This window comes from Muntiacus reevesi, chromosome 5 (assembly GCF_963930625.1).
Source record: "Muntiacus reevesi chromosome 5, mMunRee1.1, whole genome shotgun sequence".
NCBI lineage: Eukaryota > Metazoa > Chordata > Mammalia > Artiodactyla > Cervidae > Muntiacus > Muntiacus reevesi.
In genome coordinates, this window is record NC_089253.1 from 39,903,126 (window position 1) to 39,923,707 (window position 20,582).

At 37.5% G+C, this 20,582-nt stretch overlaps 1 protein-coding gene across 2 annotated transcripts in view; it reads left to right on the forward strand.

The window, feature by feature from the left end:
• Positions 1 to 20,582, forward strand: part of RTN3 (reticulon 3) — a 55,185-nt gene that overhangs the window by 21,080 nt on the left and 13,523 nt on the right. The window contains exon 3 of one of the 2 annotated variants that reach the window (XM_065937590.1): positions 6,048 to 8,080. The exons of the other annotated variant lie outside the window; for it this stretch is intronic. Within the exon in view, the coding sequence (XP_065793662.1) occupies positions 6,048 to 8,080 (2,033 nt within the window). The remainder of the gene's footprint in view (positions 1 to 6,047; positions 8,081 to 20,582) is intronic. 2 annotated transcript variants of the gene reach the window in all.

Here is a 20,582-nt window from a genome sequence, read left to right on the forward strand (position 1 = left end):
CACTAACCCAGCTAATCTGTCTCTGGCTTCCATATCCCTCAGCCATTTAGCCTTGGAGAATTATGCCTTGATTATATATATCCAAGCCATATTAGGGCTTCCCTGGTGGCTCAGCTGGTAAAGAATCCGCTTGCAGTGCAGGAGACCTGGGTTTGATCCCTGAGTTGGGAAGATCCACTGGAGAAGGAAATGACCACCCACTCCAGTATTCTTGCCTGGAGAACTTCCATGGACAGAGGAGCCTAGCAGGCTACAGTCCATGGGGTCACAAAGAGTTGGACACAACTGAGCGACTTTCACTTTCACTCTTTCTTTTCAAGCCATATTAAGCAATATGTAGCAGTAATTTAAAATGACATTTTTATACTTAAGAATGACATTTTTAACATTGAAATATATATTTATCATTATTGGACTTCAAGGAGAGGCATGTACTAAAACTTGTCTTTTTTTGTTTTTTGATCATGCTGCTAAGCTCATGGGATCTTGATTCCCAGACCAGGGGTTGAACCTGGACCCGCAGCAGTGAAAGTGCTAAGTTCCGTCCAGTGGACCACCAGGGAATTCCCAAAGTTGTCATTAACTTGGACTGAGAAGAAAGGGCAGTTAAATCTTTCAAAAGGAAATTATGTAGTCTTTATTAAGTTGTACTACTTTGAAGTATACAACTACTTAAGCTAACAAGTTAAGCTCTTTGAAAGCTAATAGATTTGTGTTGAGAATGTCAAGAATAATCAGGTCTTTCTAAGTAAGTGGTATTCCTGAGGAGGTCCTTTCCAATCTTTTGCTTATTGATTCCTTTTTAAATTCATCAAGCAGAGTTAAATTTCAGCTTAATCCTGGACCATTTCAAAATAGGGGAGTAAATTTTAATGTTTTCCTATGCTGTTAAATAAGGATACTAACAGAGGTATAGATGTAGTTTATGTGGTCATTTGGGGTGGGTTGTTTTTTGTTTGTTTGTTTTGAGCTTTTACTGTGGTTAGTACTTTTTTGTCTCATTTAATCCTCACAACCAGTTTTATGGAGGAAAGGTACTGCTTCTTTTACTAATTGAGGAAATTGGGGTTTTAAATGGTGAAGTAACTTGCTCAAGGTCACACAGTGAGTAAATGACACACCTAGGACTCTGAAGTCCATGTATATAACCATTACCTCCAGTAAAGATGATGTATTAGTGGTATTTTAAGGTTTACAGGTTTTTTTAGGATGTCATGTTAACATCATGAGAACACAAGAGGCAGAAATGACCCATTTTAACCATATTATTGCTGTTAGTGATGTAATTTAGTATCACCTGGGGGATGTACGCCCTCCATCAGACACAAAATCAAATTTGGTTTCTCCTTTTGAAATCTTTGATAAAAGTGGAGGCTGAAAAATACTACAATTTTCTGTAGAAAACATTGGAAGAAAAGTGGGTGAAAATAAGATTATAAGGAGGATCTATCCACCACCCAGAATTGGAAGCACATTTGCAGTAGTGAATATTTGCCTATAATTGGAGTAATGCAGTAGTATCTGGAATAGGAAGTTAAACACTGAACTTTGGGGCAAGCGTTGAGGGAAAAAAATTGCCAGTTACAGCCTTTTTTTTTTTTTTTCTTTAAACAAAAGCAAAACATTTTTCTTTGTACAAAATAGACTTTTTGTTTAGGATCTAGCTTGGCTGCAAAGTGTCTGCTGGCTAGCTTCCTATTTTGATGCTTTGGCTGAAAATTGCTGATACTGTTTTGCACGATAATTTGTCTTTCCCTCTTGTTTTGCGAATGTGAGAAAATTCAAGTGTAGGAAAACCTATACCTGAATATTTCAAGCCTCCTGTGTATGAATAAGCATAGTATGTATGTGAAAACGTAACTTAGTGGCTTACTACAGGCTGGCACCCTTTCTTCACTCATGTGTATGCTTTTTCTATGTTACCAACTAAAAGTAATGAATTTCCTGAGGCTGGATAGTAACCAAATGGTAACTGTAACATAATCTCAAGTTATTCACTCTTCTAAGGAAGAAGTGTAGTATACAACATTCATTATTGCTTATCTGTTTCTAGATCATATTGTGTTTTCATTATTAAGTTACAAAACACTTGAATAAAAAAGTACTAAACCCTTTTCTAAAAGATAGTTTGGAGAATAAAAGAAGATATTTTGAAGGATAGAGTAAACAGTATATGAAGAGGCTTTTTCAATTCAAAGTATTCACTTGACACATACACAGTATTCAGTTAAAAGTTTTTTCTTCATCCTGTGATTGGGCTTCCCTGATGGCTCAGCAGTAAAGAATTCAGCTGCAATGCAGGAGACTCTGGTTTGATCCCTGGGTCTGGAAGATCCCCTGGAGGAGAAAATGGCAGCCCATTCCAGCATTCTTGCCTGAAGAATCCCATGGACAGAAGATCCTGGCAGGCAAGAGTCCATGGGATTGCAGAAGTCAGACATGACTTAGCACCTTAACCACATCTTGTTCTGTGAGATATAACACTCTATATATAGAAGAGGGGAAACTTTTTCAATTTCCACGCAAGATTCTCTAGTCAAATGGAGCTTTTGCCTTATTCCAATCAAAATTTTGAGTTAATGTATTAACTCAATTTAATCCTCATAGCAGTTCTTAAGTTAGTTGCTTTAGTATCCCAATTTTCAGATGGTATTAAGCAACTTGACAAGGCCACACACCATTAGTACATGTGATGAAAGGATTTTGCAACTTTTAATAGGAATTTGGGGTTTGGGAGTGGTCTGGAAATTTATAGAGTATGACTGCCAACTTAATTTCCTAGTTTTATTTAAGATAATATACATAAATGGAGACTTCTGAGTAATGACTGTTAAGTGTCATGCTGACTAATTGAAAGCGTCTTTGCCAGTGGAGCTTAGACCTATTAGATTCTGGTCTTTGTTTTATTTAATGTTTTCTTACCATTGTAAGCACTTTACTTCCAGACTGGTTTTTTCCATGTCTTGATACAAATCAGCCCTGTTCAAGTTTGTTAGGATTTCAACTAGCCAAATGAACTTCTTTCCATTTGCTGAAATTCTAAGTAAGATAATTATTAAAATTATAGCAAAAATGCTCACTTACTTTGCTACATGTGGGGAAGCTTGATTGACTGTCATGAGAGCTAATATGTAGAGCTAATAGCTAATAGATGCTATTAGCTGAGGAATTACTCTCCTAATAACTGAGGAAAGAATGCAGCATACTGTTTAGCCCCTAAACCTGTCCCCCCAGAAAACACTATCTGCTCCAAGTATTGTCACAAAATTATCATTAGGGAACATGATAAAGCTATTTTTGTGTATATAATAGTTATGTTATATTAAAGAATCTTCAGTAAAATGAAGTCTGTCAAGAAGTTACGGCATTCAGTACAGAACTTGCTATTCTGAGAATAAGATTTCTAACCTAATCTAGTTTTTACCTCAGATTATTATATACCTCATTCTAACTTCTGGAGTATTAAGAGTTCAAGGAAGTTAGAAAAGAAACAAGGCTTAGAAAACTGAGAATTTTGTGTCCTGACAAAGCATAGAATATTTCTACCATCCTTTGTGTGTGTGTGTGGCCGCACTACATGGCTTGTGGGATCTTAGTTTGTCAACCGGGTCTTACTGGCAGAGAAAGCATCAAGTCTGAACCACTGGACCACCAGGAAGCTCTCTACCATACTTTTTCATTTCTAATACTGTGTACATTCTTTCATTAGCATCCAGTATCAGTTAGTTGCTTTTTTCCATTCATCAAATCCATCATCATCATCATCACCATTTTATCTGTTGACTCTGCTTCTTTTCTATCTCCCACTCTGTATTGTAAGCTCCACAAAAGCAAGGATTTTTTCTGTGTTCACTGGTTTTTAATCTAGATTCTAAAACAGTGTCAGGCACATGATAGTGGCACTCAGTAATTAACAATGAATTATTACTAATTCATTCTGTCCACTTGTGTCTGTAAAATGACAAATCTAAATCATCTGAAATCTCAATCTCCATAAAACATATAAGCTGAGCATTCCCTGTGAGAGGTGGAGTCAGTTTTGTTCAAGATTCCATTCGTTTGAAGGGAGGGGGGTCCCAGTTTTACCTTATTCCAGATTTAGTTCATTAAATGTCTCCTCGTAGAAACATTTACCAGTAAATTTGATAATAATACATAGCTCAGATTGTGGATATTCTGATATTAATGTAGTCCATAGTTCTTTAAATTTCAGGTCTTTAAGCTTTTTAACCTGCAGTGGTGAGCTTCATTTATCCTTAATCAATCTTGCTGTGTATCCATACTGTACAATGATAGATGCAAAGCCATGTTTACTGCATTAGAATTAAATATGAATTATAGCTTACTTCTATCTCATGGGTACAATTTGTACAACCAAACTTCAACTATTTTATTCTCAATTTACAAAGACTTTTCCTCCAGATTATGGTTACACTGTGCTAAAGGTCAGAGATCCTGTTACATCAGATTTCAGTAGTGTTTTAAGATATAGGAACTTTATCTGGCATTTGGAAACACTTTTGTAATAGTAGAATTTTGTTTCTTGCAGTAGGATATTTAAGTATTTCTTTTCATCTTTATAAAATGATTTTGAATAAAATAAAGTCATAATTTTGCTTTTGTCTAATTATTATTCACCTTCTCAAATGAAACATAAGTTGAATAAAAGTAATCCCAAAAGTTTTTCTCTCTCACATCTTCCCAATTGCTCATTCACACTCAAGGAAGGCATTTCTGTCCTGAGGCCTCCTTGGGGCTCACCTGAGCAAGCCGAATCTTTGATTCATTCATGTGGAACTCTTTGTTTAGACCTACTTTGTTCCAGCTGCAAAGATACAGCAATGTATGAGAACGATGGTGCTTGCGCATGGGACAGTTGTTCTGATCTTTTCTCCAGTAAAAAAACTTCCTAGGTTGGAGAGTTGGAAAACAGGGTGGTAAATCAGTGGCTACTGTGATATTAAAAACTGATAAGACCTAATTAATGTATTGCTTTTAGGGGGGTATTTTCTGTTTTAAAAGATTTTCTGGAGTTCACTCTTCTTAATAAAGGAAACCAGTGTACACAGTTCAGTTTTCAGTTGACAAGTTGGTACAAGAGATTTTGGAACAGTCCGACGTTTTCAGTATCCTTTAAAATATTCAGGCCCTCTCTACCTGGGGCCCACCTTCCCTGTGGATAGAATGAAGTACTTCTAGCCTGATTTTTAGGCTGGGGGGTCTGCTGTATCTCTTGGGGAAAAAAAAAAACTCTCGTCACTTGTTTTCCTTTTCAGACAGTCAGGCTCTTACCAGTGGTTTCATAAAAGGGGTGTGTTTTGAATTGTTCCACCTACAGATGAGAGTGTATCAGTACTTCGTAATATGTTTTACATGAATTACATTGTTTCTGCTGAATAGCTCTACTAAATACCAAAGGAACAGGAATAAACACTTCCCCAGATTATCCAGTCTTTATTATAACCTTCTTCATGCTTTACCATTAAAGGGAAAATGTAGATTGATAAGTATTTTGTCATGAAAATTTTCTGTCATTTGCAGTTTGTAGCATGATAAGCCTTTTCTGTTTCACTGCTGGCAGTTTTATGCATGTCTTATAACTGTTGATCATTGCTTTGTTACATATTTATGTATGTATATGTACATCCTGTGTGTGTATATATATATGTGAATTTAAAAATAAAAAGCATGCTGCTTGGCCTGACTAACTAATGTGTAATTGTACCTGGTAAACAATTGTTTTTCTTTCAAATTCTGGCCATAGAGGGATTGAGCTCTCTTTGCTCTGATGAGCCACCTTCAGAAATTACGACTTCCTCCTCTTGTTCATCTTCTGAAATATGTAACACTGACCTTACAATACTACATGGAGTAAAAAGCAAAATGTTAGGCAGCCAGATTCTTTTAGCCCAAGAAGAAAAAGACTGCTTGGCTCTTCTAGATGGGAAAAAGATGGAAAAGCCTCCGGGGACCAGCAAAGACATAGAAGACTCCCCAGTTTCTGCTGCAGGAGAAGTTCACTGCGACCGTCCTTCCATTCCACTCAGCTTCCTGGGTCATCCTGCTTTTCTCTCAAAGGAAGTTGGTCAAATGGAACAACAGATAAATAAAGATCAAGAGTCCAGGAACCCAAATGAGGAACCAAATAGGGATGATATACCTGCCTCGGATGCAGATGACAAATTCACTTTGCTAACAGCCCAGAAGCCACCCACCCTGCAGCCTAAAGCCGAAGACGTTTGTCCATATTCCTTGTCTCCTTCTGAAGCTTCAGGAGGTGGTGTTATGGAAAAGGATTCCCCTGAATCACCATTTGAAGTAATAATTGACAAAGCAGCATTTGACAAAGAATTTAAAGACGCATATAAGGAAAGCATAAATGATTTTGGTAGCTGGGCAGTGCATACTAGTAGAGAATCACCTGCAGACATTTCAGAGTCTAATGACAAAGTATTTCCACTGAGAAAGAAAGAAGCAGGGCGTTACCCAGCCTCTGCATTGCTCATCAGGCAGTTTTCACACACAACTGCAGCATTGGAGGAGGTATCTAGATGTGTGAATGATATGCATAACTTTACTAATGAAGTACTGACTTGGGATTTGGTTCCCCAAGTGAAACAGCAGACTGATAAATCTGAGTACAACACAAAAACTACAGGACTTGGCACTAGTGAATATAATTCAGAAATTCCTGTTGTAAATCTGAAAATGAACACTCAGAAAATTCCTGTATGTTCTAGTAATGGAAGCACTACTAACACTAAATCACCAGGTGACTGGGCGGGAACATCTCTCCCGCAAGAAAATGCTGTGCCAGACCATTTTGATTCCACACAGGAAGTCACTGTCAAAGGTGTGCAAGACAAAGTGCAGAAAAGAGACGACACGCTTTCAGAGTTACCTGGATCTCCACTGGAGAAATGTGTCTCTCTTGGTTCTGGAGTGGCCACAGATAACGTGGTTTTACCTGACGGCCACCTGAAAGGTGGAATAAGCTGGCGGACCTCTGTGTTGGGAGAAATGACAGAGGCTGATAGTTCTGGTGAATCTGATGATACAGTAATAGAGGACCTCACAGCAGATAATTCATTTGAGAGCAACAAAATTCAGGCTGAAAAACCTGTTTCCATCCCAAGTCCTGTTGTAAAAACAGATGGAGAAGTCAAAGAGATCCTCAGTTGTAATAAGAGATACAGAACATCTGAAAATTTTGAAGGGTCGGTCAGTGACTCTGAGCCACAACAAGTTCAGCCTGATCCTCTTGAAAGGAGCCCAAGTGAGGCAGTATGTTCACTAGTATCTAATAAGAATGGCACGTCAGAAGTGAAGCAGTCAGGCAGTAAGCATGAGGCTGTTCCTGAAAAGCCTGTTGCAGCTGAGAACCCCAAACTCCCTTCAGAACCATCTCCTACAGAACTCTCACAAAGGGTGACAACCTCTGCCTATTTGGAGGCATTGCATGAAAAAAATGTGAAAGATATAGATGATTCTTCCCCAGAGGACCTGATGGCGGCCTTTACAGAAACCAGAGAGAAAGGAATAGTAAGTAAAGGTGAAGGAAATACCTTCGAAGCAACATCAGAGCAAACTAAGGACTTTAAAACAATTCTTCCTCTAGATGTTTTGCATGAGAGTAAGTCAGGTGTTTCTGAAATTAAAAACATAAAAAGCAAATACAGTGAACAAAGCAAAGAAACAAATGGGAGTGAGCTTCTGGAAGTTTTCCCTACCCAAGGTACTCCAGTAGCATCTCTCGACTTAGAACAAGAACAGCTCACAATCAAAGCACTTAAAGAACTGAGTGAAAGGAAGGTTGAGAAGTCAACTTCTGTACAGGATAAAGGAGAATCTCCTGAAGAAATATTCAAACAGACTTTAACATTTGTTCCAGAATCTTCTTGGCCACAGAAATCATACGATGTCCTGGAACACAAAGATGTCAAGACTGGATCTGATCTTGAGATTTCCAAGAAGCCCACTGTTATCAAAGAAACTACTAGGGTAGAGGTTATTTCCATCCTTAGCGAGACTGAACCGGTAAACAAGCCTGTCCTAACAAGACTTCTGACAAACTTATCAGGTAACCCTTTACATTAGAAATACTGCATGTGGGGAAAAAAAAGAAATACTGCATGTGGTTAATTCTGCTATGATTGATTATTTAGAGGGCCATTTTCTTAGTCTCTGATTTATATCACTAAATTATAGCTAGAATAAAATATACTGTATAATGGGGAAAGGTAGATTTTTTTTTAATGGTTGTTTGATTTGGTTTTCTTATATAAATGTTTCCCAAAGCAGGAGAATACTTGGTAAAATTAATATTCTCCTAAAGAAAAAAAATGTCATCGTCCAGTTTTTTCAAGGTCTTCCTTTCACTATATGTCGACTGTAGGGGAGATTGCTGCTTCTAAGACTATCCACTAGGCTCTTGTTTACACAGATTATTATAAAATCTCACTAATAGTAGCACTGCTTAGCCCTTGGGTTTTTTGCTTAGCCCTTGTAAAATCTATTTAGCAATCAAAGAGAAAGGAATTCCTGCTGGGAAGATAATAAATGAAACTTTTAATTAATTTGACCTTATACCACAGAGATTTCATGCTCTGAAAGTAGGTAACCAGTACTGAGTACAGTCGTGCCAGTGGTACTTTAGGAGAACTCATGCATTGTTCTACTTTGGACCTTGTTGACATTCTTCAGGTCAAAACTCTTTGTATGGTACTAGAAGCCCTTCTGCTTGTCTTCTGTTTATTTGAGTGATTACTTTTGTAGCTGTTGGCCTTCATTTAAATTACTTCAGATGCTCCCTGTTCTGGTCTCTTAGTGTAATGAAAAAAAGATCTATAAAGCCTCCAAAATCGACTCCCAACCTCTGATCTGATATGAGGTTCTGCACTTGGTGTATGATCAGTGTGGCCAGAGTTAGGTGCTATGCAGGGCTCTGTGGTTTTCCAAGCTTTTTAAACAATAGATTCCTCTTTCAAATGAAATCAGACACAGAGTTATAATATTTAAAACAAAAACGAGGTTTTTGTTAAGAGAAGCTTTTTAAGTGAGGTTGTACCATTTACTTTTTTTTTCCCCTGTAAAGGTTTTATTATGCACAGAATAAGCAGGGGGCTCAGTCCTTAGCAGCCACTTCCCTCTGGTCACTTCTTCCGGCAAGGGTGCCGCTAACTTGCTTTGCTTGGTTAGGTTCCCTACTGGCATCTGTGGGTCACCCTGAAGCCTACAGCCATGGGCTGCTGCAGAGCCATGACTGCTGCCCATTGTAGCCTGCAGCAGAAAGGCACCGTTTACTTCTTATTTATAAAGGTATTTCCTTACTAAAGACCATAGGCAGGTTATTTAACCTTACTAAATCTTAATCCTTAAAATAGAGATAATAATGGTACTTACTTTATAATAGTGTGAAGATTACAAGTGTAAATACAGGTTATAAATGGCCTCAGTTCATTCAGTTCAATCACTCAGTCATGTCCGACTCTTTGCATCCCCATAGACTGCAGCACGCCAGGTTTCCCTGTTCATCACCAACTCCTTGATTCATCACTCATGTCTATCAAGTCAGTGATGCCATCCAACCATCTCACCCTCTGTCATCCCCTTCTCCTCCTGCCTTCATTCTTTCCCAGCATCAGGGTCTTATCTAATGAGTCAGTTCTTCACATTAGGTGGCCAAGTATTGGAGCTTCAGCTTCAGCATCAGTCCTTCCAGTGAATATTCAGGACTGATTTCCTTTAGGACTGACTGGTTTGATCTCCTTGCAGTCCAAGGGACTTTCTAGAGTTTTCTCCAACACCACAGTTGAAAAGCATCAAATTATTCAGTGCTCAGCTTTCTTCAGAGGGCCTAGTATATAGTAAATACTCATTTAGCAGCAGGTACAGGACCTGGCATATAGTAGGTCCTGGATCATTATTTGTTACTGAATGCAGTGTTAATAATTATCTGTGAAAACACTGAGGCTTTTTATAAACTCAAAAATGTGAAATGGCAGTTAAGGATAGCTGTTATACTCTAGAAGTTGAAGATAGTTGAACTTGGATTAAACAGACCTGAATCCGTATTATTGCTTTACACCATCTAGAAATGTGACTTTAAACAATTAAGTGACATCACTTTTGGGGGCTTTAGTTTTCTTATCTATAAAGTGAAGATGTTGATGTAGGTTTTCATCAATACCATTTCTCTGACCCTGGTAAATACTAGCTTTCTTCATGAGTTGTTGTCAAAATTCTTAAACATAGGTTTTTGAAGTGATGAGGTGTATAGAAATTAGCTAACAATCCGGTGTCTAATCCTGGCAAATTCCTGCTTTAGTGTGACCTTTGACAATTAGCCAAATTGGTTTGGCATCTTGTTTTGTTAATATTGTGGTATTTTGCCCTGCTTCATAGTGTTATAGTAAATAAAGCATTGTGTAAATACTAATTATTAGTAAATCTCAACTGAGTTATTTAATCTAGTGTGAGAGGTGAAAAGGACTATGGAAGTTTAAGTTGTTTTGTCACTGAACAAATTCTATGATTAATAGATATTTTTAGATGATAATTCAAGAAAACTAGTATAATTAGACCCAGAAGCTAAAAGTTCTTCCTTTGAAGGTTTCAGAATTGAAAACCTTTTAAAATTGTCTCACATCATGAATAAATCTTTTAAGATGTTAATTATACTAATATATACCAGCATCTAACTCTAAGCAGTGTATCTGAGCAGTCTTTGTTTCTAAAGTAAAACCAATTCTGTACTTATATTCTACCTAAATTTGTTGGGGAAAATAGGCAAAGGAAGCTATGAAAAAATTAATCATCTTTTAGTTTCCTTTTGCTATTCTGTGGTATATGTGGCAGTATATATCAGACCTGGAAATGACCTAGCAATTTTTTTTCTAGGTATGTACTCTAAGGGGAAAAGAAATTTATGTGCGAAAGCAACTGTAAAGATAGTCTTTGTAGGGCTGTTTACAATAGTGGCAGGTATCTCAGTGCCTCAACAATTAAAGATTGTTGGAGTGTGTGACATATCTGTGCAGTCAAATGTTATACAGCCACTGGAGTTGTTACAGGTTGATATGCAGTGCAAAAAGAAATACACTTGTATTTCTGCATATTAGAATTAACTTCTATTGTTAATTAATATTTGCTTTCAAACTAAAGGACCCTTTGATTACCATCTGACCCAATTCCCCCATTTCCCCAGAGGGAAATTATCTTATAGTGTTGTGTTAGTTTCTGCTCCACTACATTTTAAATGTGCATATGTGGTATTGTTTTGTGCTTTTAAAACTTTATTAATTTTATCTTTGTTGGGACTTCCCTTGTGGTCCAGTGGTTACAAATCTGTGCTTCCATTGCTAGGAGCATGGGTTTAGTTCCCCGTTGAGGGAACTAAGATCCTTCATTTCATGCAGAGCTCACCCAAAAAATAAATTAATATTATCTTTTTTTTTTAATATTATCTTTGTTATGCAACTTGTTTCATTCAACATTCATTCAACATTTTTAACTCTTTTCATATGGAGGTATATAATTTTATTTATTTTAATCGCTGTGTAATAACCCATTTTATTACTATATTATTTTTCTTTTAACTAATATTTGGGTTATTTTCCATGGTTTACTATTGTAGACATTGCTGAAGTTAACATCCTGTACTCATCTGTTTTTATACATATGCACGTATTTCTCTTGGATCCTTATGCCACTGCTTATCAATTTCACTTCTGTGTATATGCATTATTTTTCTAGTTACTGTCAATTTGCTGTCAAAGTTGGAGTTTCTTGTTATGCGAAAATGTTCATAGTTTATTAATAAAAACTATATTATTTAACACAGTAGTTTTTATTACATGATGAATACTTAAAGTAGACAAAACAAGTGAGAAAACAAGGTTTTCAGAATAATACTTATTTTCATGTCATTGAAAGTGAATCTGTATACCTACACACAGTGTGATTCTGAAGTAAATTTTTAAAAACAAGATCACAGTGATTTTTCTTGCAATGTGGCCAAGTAGGCTTTTACTGGACCTTTGCTGGGACTTCTCTGGTGGCCCAGTAGTTAAGAGTCTGCCTTGCTGTACAGGGAACACTGGTTTGATCTCTGGTCCAGGGAAATCCCACATGTAGCGGAGCAACTAAGCCCACGTGCCACCAATACTTGAGTGCACGCTCTAGGACCTGTAAGCCACAACTCTCATGCTATGTGCCCCAACTGCTGAAGCCCACCTGCTCCAGAGAAACCACCACAGTGAGAAGCCTGCGCACCCACAACGCCGAGTCCCCGCTCACCACCAATAGAGAAAGCCTGTGCACAGCAACAAAGACCAAAGGATGTGAATAACTGAAACTATTTTTAAAAAAAAGGATCTGCATTCCCATCACGGGGGACACGGGTTCATTTCCCTGATCAGAGAACTAAGACCCCACATGCCACAGTGCGCAGGTAACTTTCTTCATGTAAATATATACTCTGGACAAAATTGTGGGGTTAAAAGGGAGACCTGAAAGCACTGGGAAAATGAGCAAAAGCGGGCAAATTCTAAAAAAGGACTGACACTTTCAAGAAGAGACAACATGAAATCAATTTTCTATTTTTACTGTTTCTTGCCAGAGAAAGACTGAAGTTGGCATCTAACAGGGTGGTTAAAATTTTAGTAGAAGACTTATTACTAGGATTTTGCCGGTGGTCCAGTGGTTAAGAATCGCCTTACAATGCAGGGGACACCAGTTTTTTCGATCTCTGGTCCAGGAAGATCCCAAAAGCTGCTGGGCAACTAAACCCGTGCACCGCAACTGCTGAAACCTGTGCTCTCTAGAGCCTATGATCCACCACAGGAGGAGATGCCACAGTGAGAAGCCTGCACACCACAGCTGGAGAGTGGGCCCCGCTCGCTGCAGCTAGAGCAAGGTTGGCCCACACAGCAACAAAGACCCAGCACAGCCAAAAATATAAATAAGTAAAATTATTTTTTTAAAAAGAGCAAAGTGGAATTCTGTAATATAGTAGCTAAACTTAAAATTCACCAATTGGCCTTAGTAGTAAAACAGAGATGATAGAAGAATCAGTGAACTTAATGATCAATGAACAGAAAACTATCCAATCTGAAGAACAGAAAGAAAAAATTTATTACCAAGCTTCAGGGAACTTTGGGACAATATTATAAGACCTAACTTGTATAGTTGGAGTCCCAGAAGAGAGAAAAGTGAGAAGTTGGGGAAGAACATATTTGAAGACAATATGGCAAAAACAAAAAAAAAATCAGTTTTTTTGAAAAACACATTTACTGATTAAAGAAGCTTGGCAAACACCTGTTAGTATAAGGATGAAGAAAACCATACCTTGGTATATGTGTCAGAGGTTCCCAAGACTGCTGTCAGGCTCAGTGATTTGCTGGAAGGACTCAGTAGGATTCAGAAGCTGTTACACTCACCGTACACAGCAAAAGGACACAGAATTGGCAAGGGGGAAAGGCACATGGGATAAAGTCCAAGAGGAACCAGGTACAGGCTTCCTGGTATCCAGTAGAGTCACGCAGAGCTGTCCTTAATCCTCCCGTCAATGATCCATGACAGCATGTGCAAAGTGTTGCCAACTAGGGAAGCTCACTGAGGACTGGGTATTCAGGATGGCATGCTGACCCTCGTGACTCACCCCAGCCGTGCAGAGCAGGAACAAGTGTTTGCCGTAAATCATGTTGTTCGGATAGACTTACGTGGTCACACTGGTGCAGCATGGCACAAGGCCCCAGGCACACAGAAACACTTATCAGCCAGCATATGCCACTGGCTCAGATTTCATCTCCCAGTCCTAAAGACAGACCTTTCTTTGGCATGTGCAGGGTTTGAGCATTCCAGAACTGCTGAGTTAATCCTTTCCTGCCCAGTATATCTTAGTCAAATTGCTTGAAATGAAAGATAAGGAGAAAAATGACACAAAGAAATGACAGTTGTAATTAGAACTTACTTAACTGAAAACCATAAGCTTCCCAGGTGGTGCTAGTAGTAGAAAACCCACCTGCCAATGCAGGAGACATAAGAGACGTAGGTTCAATCCCTGGGTCATGAAGATCTCCAGGAGGAGGGCATGGCAACCCATGAAAAGTCAAGGGTATATGTTGTTCCTCCTAAAATAATAATGCAGAGACATATAGTTTAAATTAAAACTTTCAAATAATCAAAAAGAAAGCAAAAAGGAAGAATGAGGGAACAAAAGAGGAAAACATGGTAATGAAGTGGGAAAATTGATGCAGTCATTATCAGTAAGTTAGTGGACTAAAGACTACAACCAGTAGAGTGACAGACTGCATAAAAATGCAAGAACTACTTGTATACTGACTGTAAAAAGATATGCATTAAATGTAAAGATACATTAGTTGAAAGTAAATGGATGGGCAAAGGTATACCCAAAAATATATAAATGTATGCCATGCAAAAGTAAGCATAGGAAGACAAATGGTTTTACCAGAAATGAAGAGTGACATGTTATCATGATAAAAGATATCAAGATGTCTTGACAGTTGTGTGTCTGTACCTCATAACAGCTTCAAAATAAATGAAGCAAAAATTGGTGGAATTAAAGGGAGAAATAGCCCATTCTTTAGTCATAATTAGTGGCTCTACTATCTCTTGCTCAACAGTTGACAAACCAACTATGCATACACACAAAGATCTGAACAGCACAACCAACCACTTTGACCTGCTTGATAACTTTCAGAACGCTGTGCCCTGCGGCGGCACAAAATACATTCTTTTCCAGATGTACAAGGTATACATTCACCAGTATAGACAATATGCTAGGCCATCAAACAAAGCAGTAGATTTAAAAGATTAAGGTCATACACAGTATGGTCTCAGACCATAATGAAACAAAAATTTTAAACAATGAAAATAAGATACCTAGGAAAATTCCCAAATATTTGAAAATTTAAGCTAGTCACTTTTACATAATCTATAACTCAAAGAAATCATGAGAAAAAAATTGAAATGTTTTTAAACTGAATAACAATGAAAATGTAATAATCAATCTTGTGGAATGTAGTGCTGAGAGGAAAATTTATAGCTCTAAGTGCACATATTAGAAAAGAAAAATAAATTTCAGTGATCTAAGGTTTCAACTTTCTTCCAAAGAGTAAGCAAGCATCTTTTAATTTCATGGGTGCAGTCGCCATCTGCAGTGATTTTGGAGCCCCAAAAAGTCTGTCACTGTTTCCACTGTTTCCCCATCTATTTGCCATGATGTGATGGGACCAAATGCCATGATCTTAGTTTTCTGAATGGTGAGCTTTAAGCCAACTTTTTCACTTTACTCTTTGACTTTCATCAAGAGGCTCTTTAGTTCTTCTTTGCTTTCTGCCATAAGGGTGGTGTCATCTGCATATCTGAGGTTATTGATACTTCTTCCGGCAATCTTGATTCCAGCTTGTGCTTCATCCAGCCCAGCATTTCTCAAGATGTACTCTGCATATAAATTAAATAAGCAGGGTGACAATATACAGCCTTGACATACTCCTTTTCCAATTTGGAGCCAGTCTGTTGTTCGATGTTCAGTTCTAACTGTTGCCTCTTGACCTGCATACAGATTTCTCAAGAGGCAGGTCAGGTGGTCTGGCATTCCCATCTCTTTAAGACTTTTCCACAATTTGTGGTAATCCACATAGGCGAAGTATTGGAGTTTCAGCTTCAACATCAGTCCTTCCAATGAACATTCAAGACTGAAACTCCAATATTTTAGCCACCTGATGCGAAGAGCTGACTCACTTCAAAAGACCCTGATGCTGGGAAAGATTGAAGGCAGGATGAAAGAGGACGACAGAGGGTGAGATGGTTGGATAGCATCACCGACTCAATAGACATGAGTTTGAGTAAACTCTGGGAGTTGGTGATGGACAGGGAGGCCTAGCATGCTGCAGTCCACAGGGTCTTCACTGAACTGAACACAAAGGCTTTAGTGTAGTCAATAAAGCAGAAATAGATGTTTTTCTGAAACTCTCTTGCTTTTTCGATAATCCAGCGGATGTTGACAATTTGATCTCTGGTTCCTCTGCCTTCTCTAAAACATCTAGAAGTTCATAGTTCACGTACTGTTGAAGCCTGGCTTGGAGAATTTTGAGCATTACTTTACTAGCATGTGAGATGAGTGCATTTGTGCAGTAGTTTGAGCATTCTTTGGCATTGCCTTTCTTTGGGATTGGAATGAAAACCTAGACAGCATATTAAAAAACAGAGACATTACTTTGCCAACAAAGGTCTGTCTGTCTAGTCAAGGCTATGGTTTTTCCAGTAGTCATGTATAGGTGTGAGAGTTGGACTATAAAGAAAGTCTTGAGAAGACTCTTCAGAGTCCCTTGGACTGCAAGGAGATCCAACTAGCCCATCCTAAAGGAAATCAGTCCTGAATATTCATTCATTGGAAAGACGGATGCTGAAGCTGAAACTCCAGTGCTTTGGCCACCTGATGCAAAGAACTGACTAACTGGAAAAGACCCTGATGCTGGGAAAAATTGAAGATGGGAGGAGAAGGGGATGACAGAGGATGAGATGGTTTTGATGGCATCACCAACTCAATGGACATGAGTTTAAGTAAACTCCAGGAATTGGTGATGGATAGGGAGGCCTGGCGTACTGCAGTCTTTGGGGTCACAAATAGTCGGACACGGGGACTGATCAACTGAACTGAACTGAAGGTTTCAACTTAAGCTAGAAAAAGAGCAAAGTAAATCCAAAGGAGGTAGAAGGAAGGAAATAATAAAGATAAGAGCAAAAATTAATGCAATAAAATTAGCAAAACCAAAATTTGGTTCCTGAAAAATATTAACAAAATTGATTTCTTAACTGATTCAAGAAAAAAGAACACAGGTTACCAATATTAAACATGAAAAGGTAGTTATCATTTCAGATCCAGTGGATATTAAAAGGTCAGTAGAATATTACAAACTTTATGCCATTTTAAATTAAACAAGTTCTTTTAAAAATACAGTTTACAAAAAAAATAAAAATACAGTTTACCAAAGCTAACAATTACATTTTAAAGTCCAGGTCCCCAAAAAAAGTCCAGGCCCAGCAGTTTCACTGGGTGGGGGTGAGGGGTGGTGGGATGTGTTTCAAGCATTTAAGGAAAAAGGAGGCCAACTTTCCAACTCAGACTAGTATATTTATAGTGATACAAAAACTAGAGAAAGACACTACAAAGAAAAGTATAAACTGATATCACTCAGGCACATAATAAAATGAAAAGTCCTTCACAAAATATTAACAGCAAATCAAATCCGGCACTATATCAAAATGTTAATGCATCATGGCTAAGTGGGTTTGTTCTTGGAATAGGAGCTTGTTTTAAGATCAGAAGCCAATCAACATAATTTGTCACATTAACATATGGAAAATCTAGGTGAGTATATGAGTCGATACAGAAAAGATATTTGAAAAAACTCAACATCCTTTTCTGATAAAAGTTTTCAGCAAATCAGGAATAGAAGGTAATCTCAGTCTAATAAATGGTATCTGTTGAAAACTACAACTGACATTATAGTTAATGCCAAAATATTGAACACTTCCCCTGACATTGGATACAATGTAAAGATGTCACCCTCACCATTTGTATTTACCATCATACTGGAGATATTCCCCTTTGAATTAAGGCAAGAAATAGAAATAAACAGAATGACTATTGGAAAAAAGTAGTTAAGCTGTCTTAGTTTGCAGATTACACGATTGTGTACATAGAAAAATCCTAAGGGATCTTCAAAGCAACTGCTAAGACTTAACAAATGAATTATTCAGTAGAGTTACAGGATATTAGGTTAATACACAAAATTCAGTTTTGTTATATGCTAGCAACAAGTAATGAGAAAACAAAAAAAAATTTTTTTTAAGTTCCATTTACAATAACATGAAAGCATAAAATAGGAATAAACGTAACTAAAAGAAAAAAATATGCAGGACCTGTATACTGAAAATTACAAAACTGCAGAAAGAAGCCAGAGAACTGTCTGAGAACCATGCTGTATTCACGGATTGGAAACCTTGATATTGTGAAGAAGTCAGTCCTACCTAAATTCACCTATGATTCAGTACAATTCAAAGTCCTAGAAGCATTTTTCAATAGAAATTGACAAGCTTATTCTAAACTTTCTTTGAAAATACACAGACCTAACACCCAAAGCAGTCTTGGAAAAGGAAAAAATTGAAGGCTTGAAATACTTACTCCAAGACATTGTAAAACTCCACTAATAAAGACTGTGAAACTTGCAGAAGAGTCAACAAATAAACAAAGAATCCAGAAATAACACATTACCAAAAACTTAGTAACTTAACACAAGTTTATCATCTCAAGGGCTTCCCTGGTCCCTTAGATGGTAAAGAATCTGCTGCAATGCAGGAAGCCTGGGTTCAATCCGTGGATGGGGAAGATCCCCCGGAAAAGGGATAGATGACCCACTCCAGTATTCTTGCCTGAAGAATTACATGGACAGAGGGGCTGGTGGGCTACAGTCCATGGGATTGCAAAGAATCAGACACGACTGAGTGACTAACACTGTATTTTCACAGTTTTCAAGGGTCAACCAAGAGGCTGCACTCAGATCCCAGGTCTTTCGACTCTCTCACAAAATGCTAGCTTACTTCTTCAAAGCTGTCAGGAGGATTTCTCTCCAGGCTGCTACAGGGTCTTACATAACTGAAACTTAGACACGAGAGTGACTATCCCATCATATTCACAGGTTCTGCTCACATTTGGGGGCAGGAGGAAATATATACAACATGTACACCAAGGAGTAAGACTTTGGGGGGCCATCTTAGCATTCTGCCTGCCACAACCCCTGCTTCATATGATGTGCAAAAATGAAGTGAAAATAGATCAGAGGCATGAACATAAACACTAAAATCATGAAACTTTTAGAAAAAAGCATAGAATATCTTCATGACTTGAAGGTAGCCAAAGGTTTGTGAAGTCTGCACTCATCATAAAATAAAGGATCAATGAGTTATTTAGACTTCATCAGAAGTAAAGCTTGCTCATTAAAAGACACCACTAATAAGTCAGCTATTGACTAGGACAAAGTGTTTACAAAAAATGTATCTGATGAAGGAATAGTATCCAGAAAATACTTAAAACTACATTTCAACAATAAAAGGGCAAATAACACAAGAAAATAAAGTGGGCAGAAAAGATTCTGAGGCTTCACAAAAGGCACACAAATAACCCAGTAATCCAATGAAAATGTTCACCCTCACAAGTCTTCATATAATTAAGATTATTACACATCCACCTGAATAATTAAAATTAAAGACTGACAACTAACTCTCCAACTATTAGTAAGAATGCAAAATAGTACAGATATTTTGGAGAAATGTTGCCCAGTTTCTTAAAGAACTAAACATGCACCTGCCCCGTGACCTAGCAACTCTGCTGTAGAGAAATGAAAACATTCACACGAACACTTGTGTATGTTCATAGCAGTTTTCTTCATCACAGCTATTCATCAATAAAGGAATAGATAACCTGTGGTGTAGCTACTTAGCTTTTGATACTTGCAACACTTATGGATGAATCTCAGAAACTATGAAAAGTAAAAAGCAGTACAACGATTCATAGTGCACAATTTCATTTAGATGAAATTCAGTAGAAACATTCAGTAGAGCTAAGGAAAATGGAGAGAGTATCTCAAAGGTCAAGGGTATGTGTACTATTAATATAATAGGCATTATATATTATTATAATAGTATAATAGTATTAATATAATACCTAATATTTTTATGTTTAAAATTTCTTTAGCTTACTACTGGTAAAGATTTTAGGGACTGTCAGCTTTTTTTAAAGAAGGAAATAGTTATATTACTTATTATGATAGTCTGAAACTCTGCATTACTTAACAGACTGTCAAAGAAACAAACAAATCCAAGTATATTGTAACCATAGGAGAAATGTCACATTACCATAACATGACTAGCATGGAAGATTGAATTACAAATAAATACACACGAAGGGCATAAAATCGCTTTTCAAGTTTGATTGGGGTTTCACGTTAACTAGTGTTTTGTTTAATTTTAGATTTGATCTGATAACTTCTGCAGACTTAAGTCTAAACTTTCTTAGTTGGAGAATTAAGTGGTTGTCAAGCATGTGGAAATAACCAACCAGACCTAGAAGGAAAGAAAAAAGCTAAGAAACTAAAGCCAGGGTTTTGTGTCTTTATCCTTTCCATCATGATTTAGCACTACATTTATTATCTTTAATTGTATTCTTTAGATAACTTAGTTCAAAAGTTCACATGTTCAGATCCATCGATTCTTTCGGGGAAGAGTAGTCAGTACCATTTTGTCTTCTGTCCTTTTAAAATTTAAAATTGAAGGCATGGGGAAGGGGATGTTAGATTATTTAAATGAATGAAAAACTCTTTCCAGACAATCTTTGAGAGGAATGCTGGCTTGAAAGGGATTCCTACAGATTTCCTTGGCCTGCTGCCAAGTGTATGCAAGACCAAAAGTATATATGTTTTTCACTGACAGTTTTGTATTCTGTCAGTGACTCTTCTGTGCCATCTTGAGGGAGTGTCTTTGTTAAGGATCAACCTGTA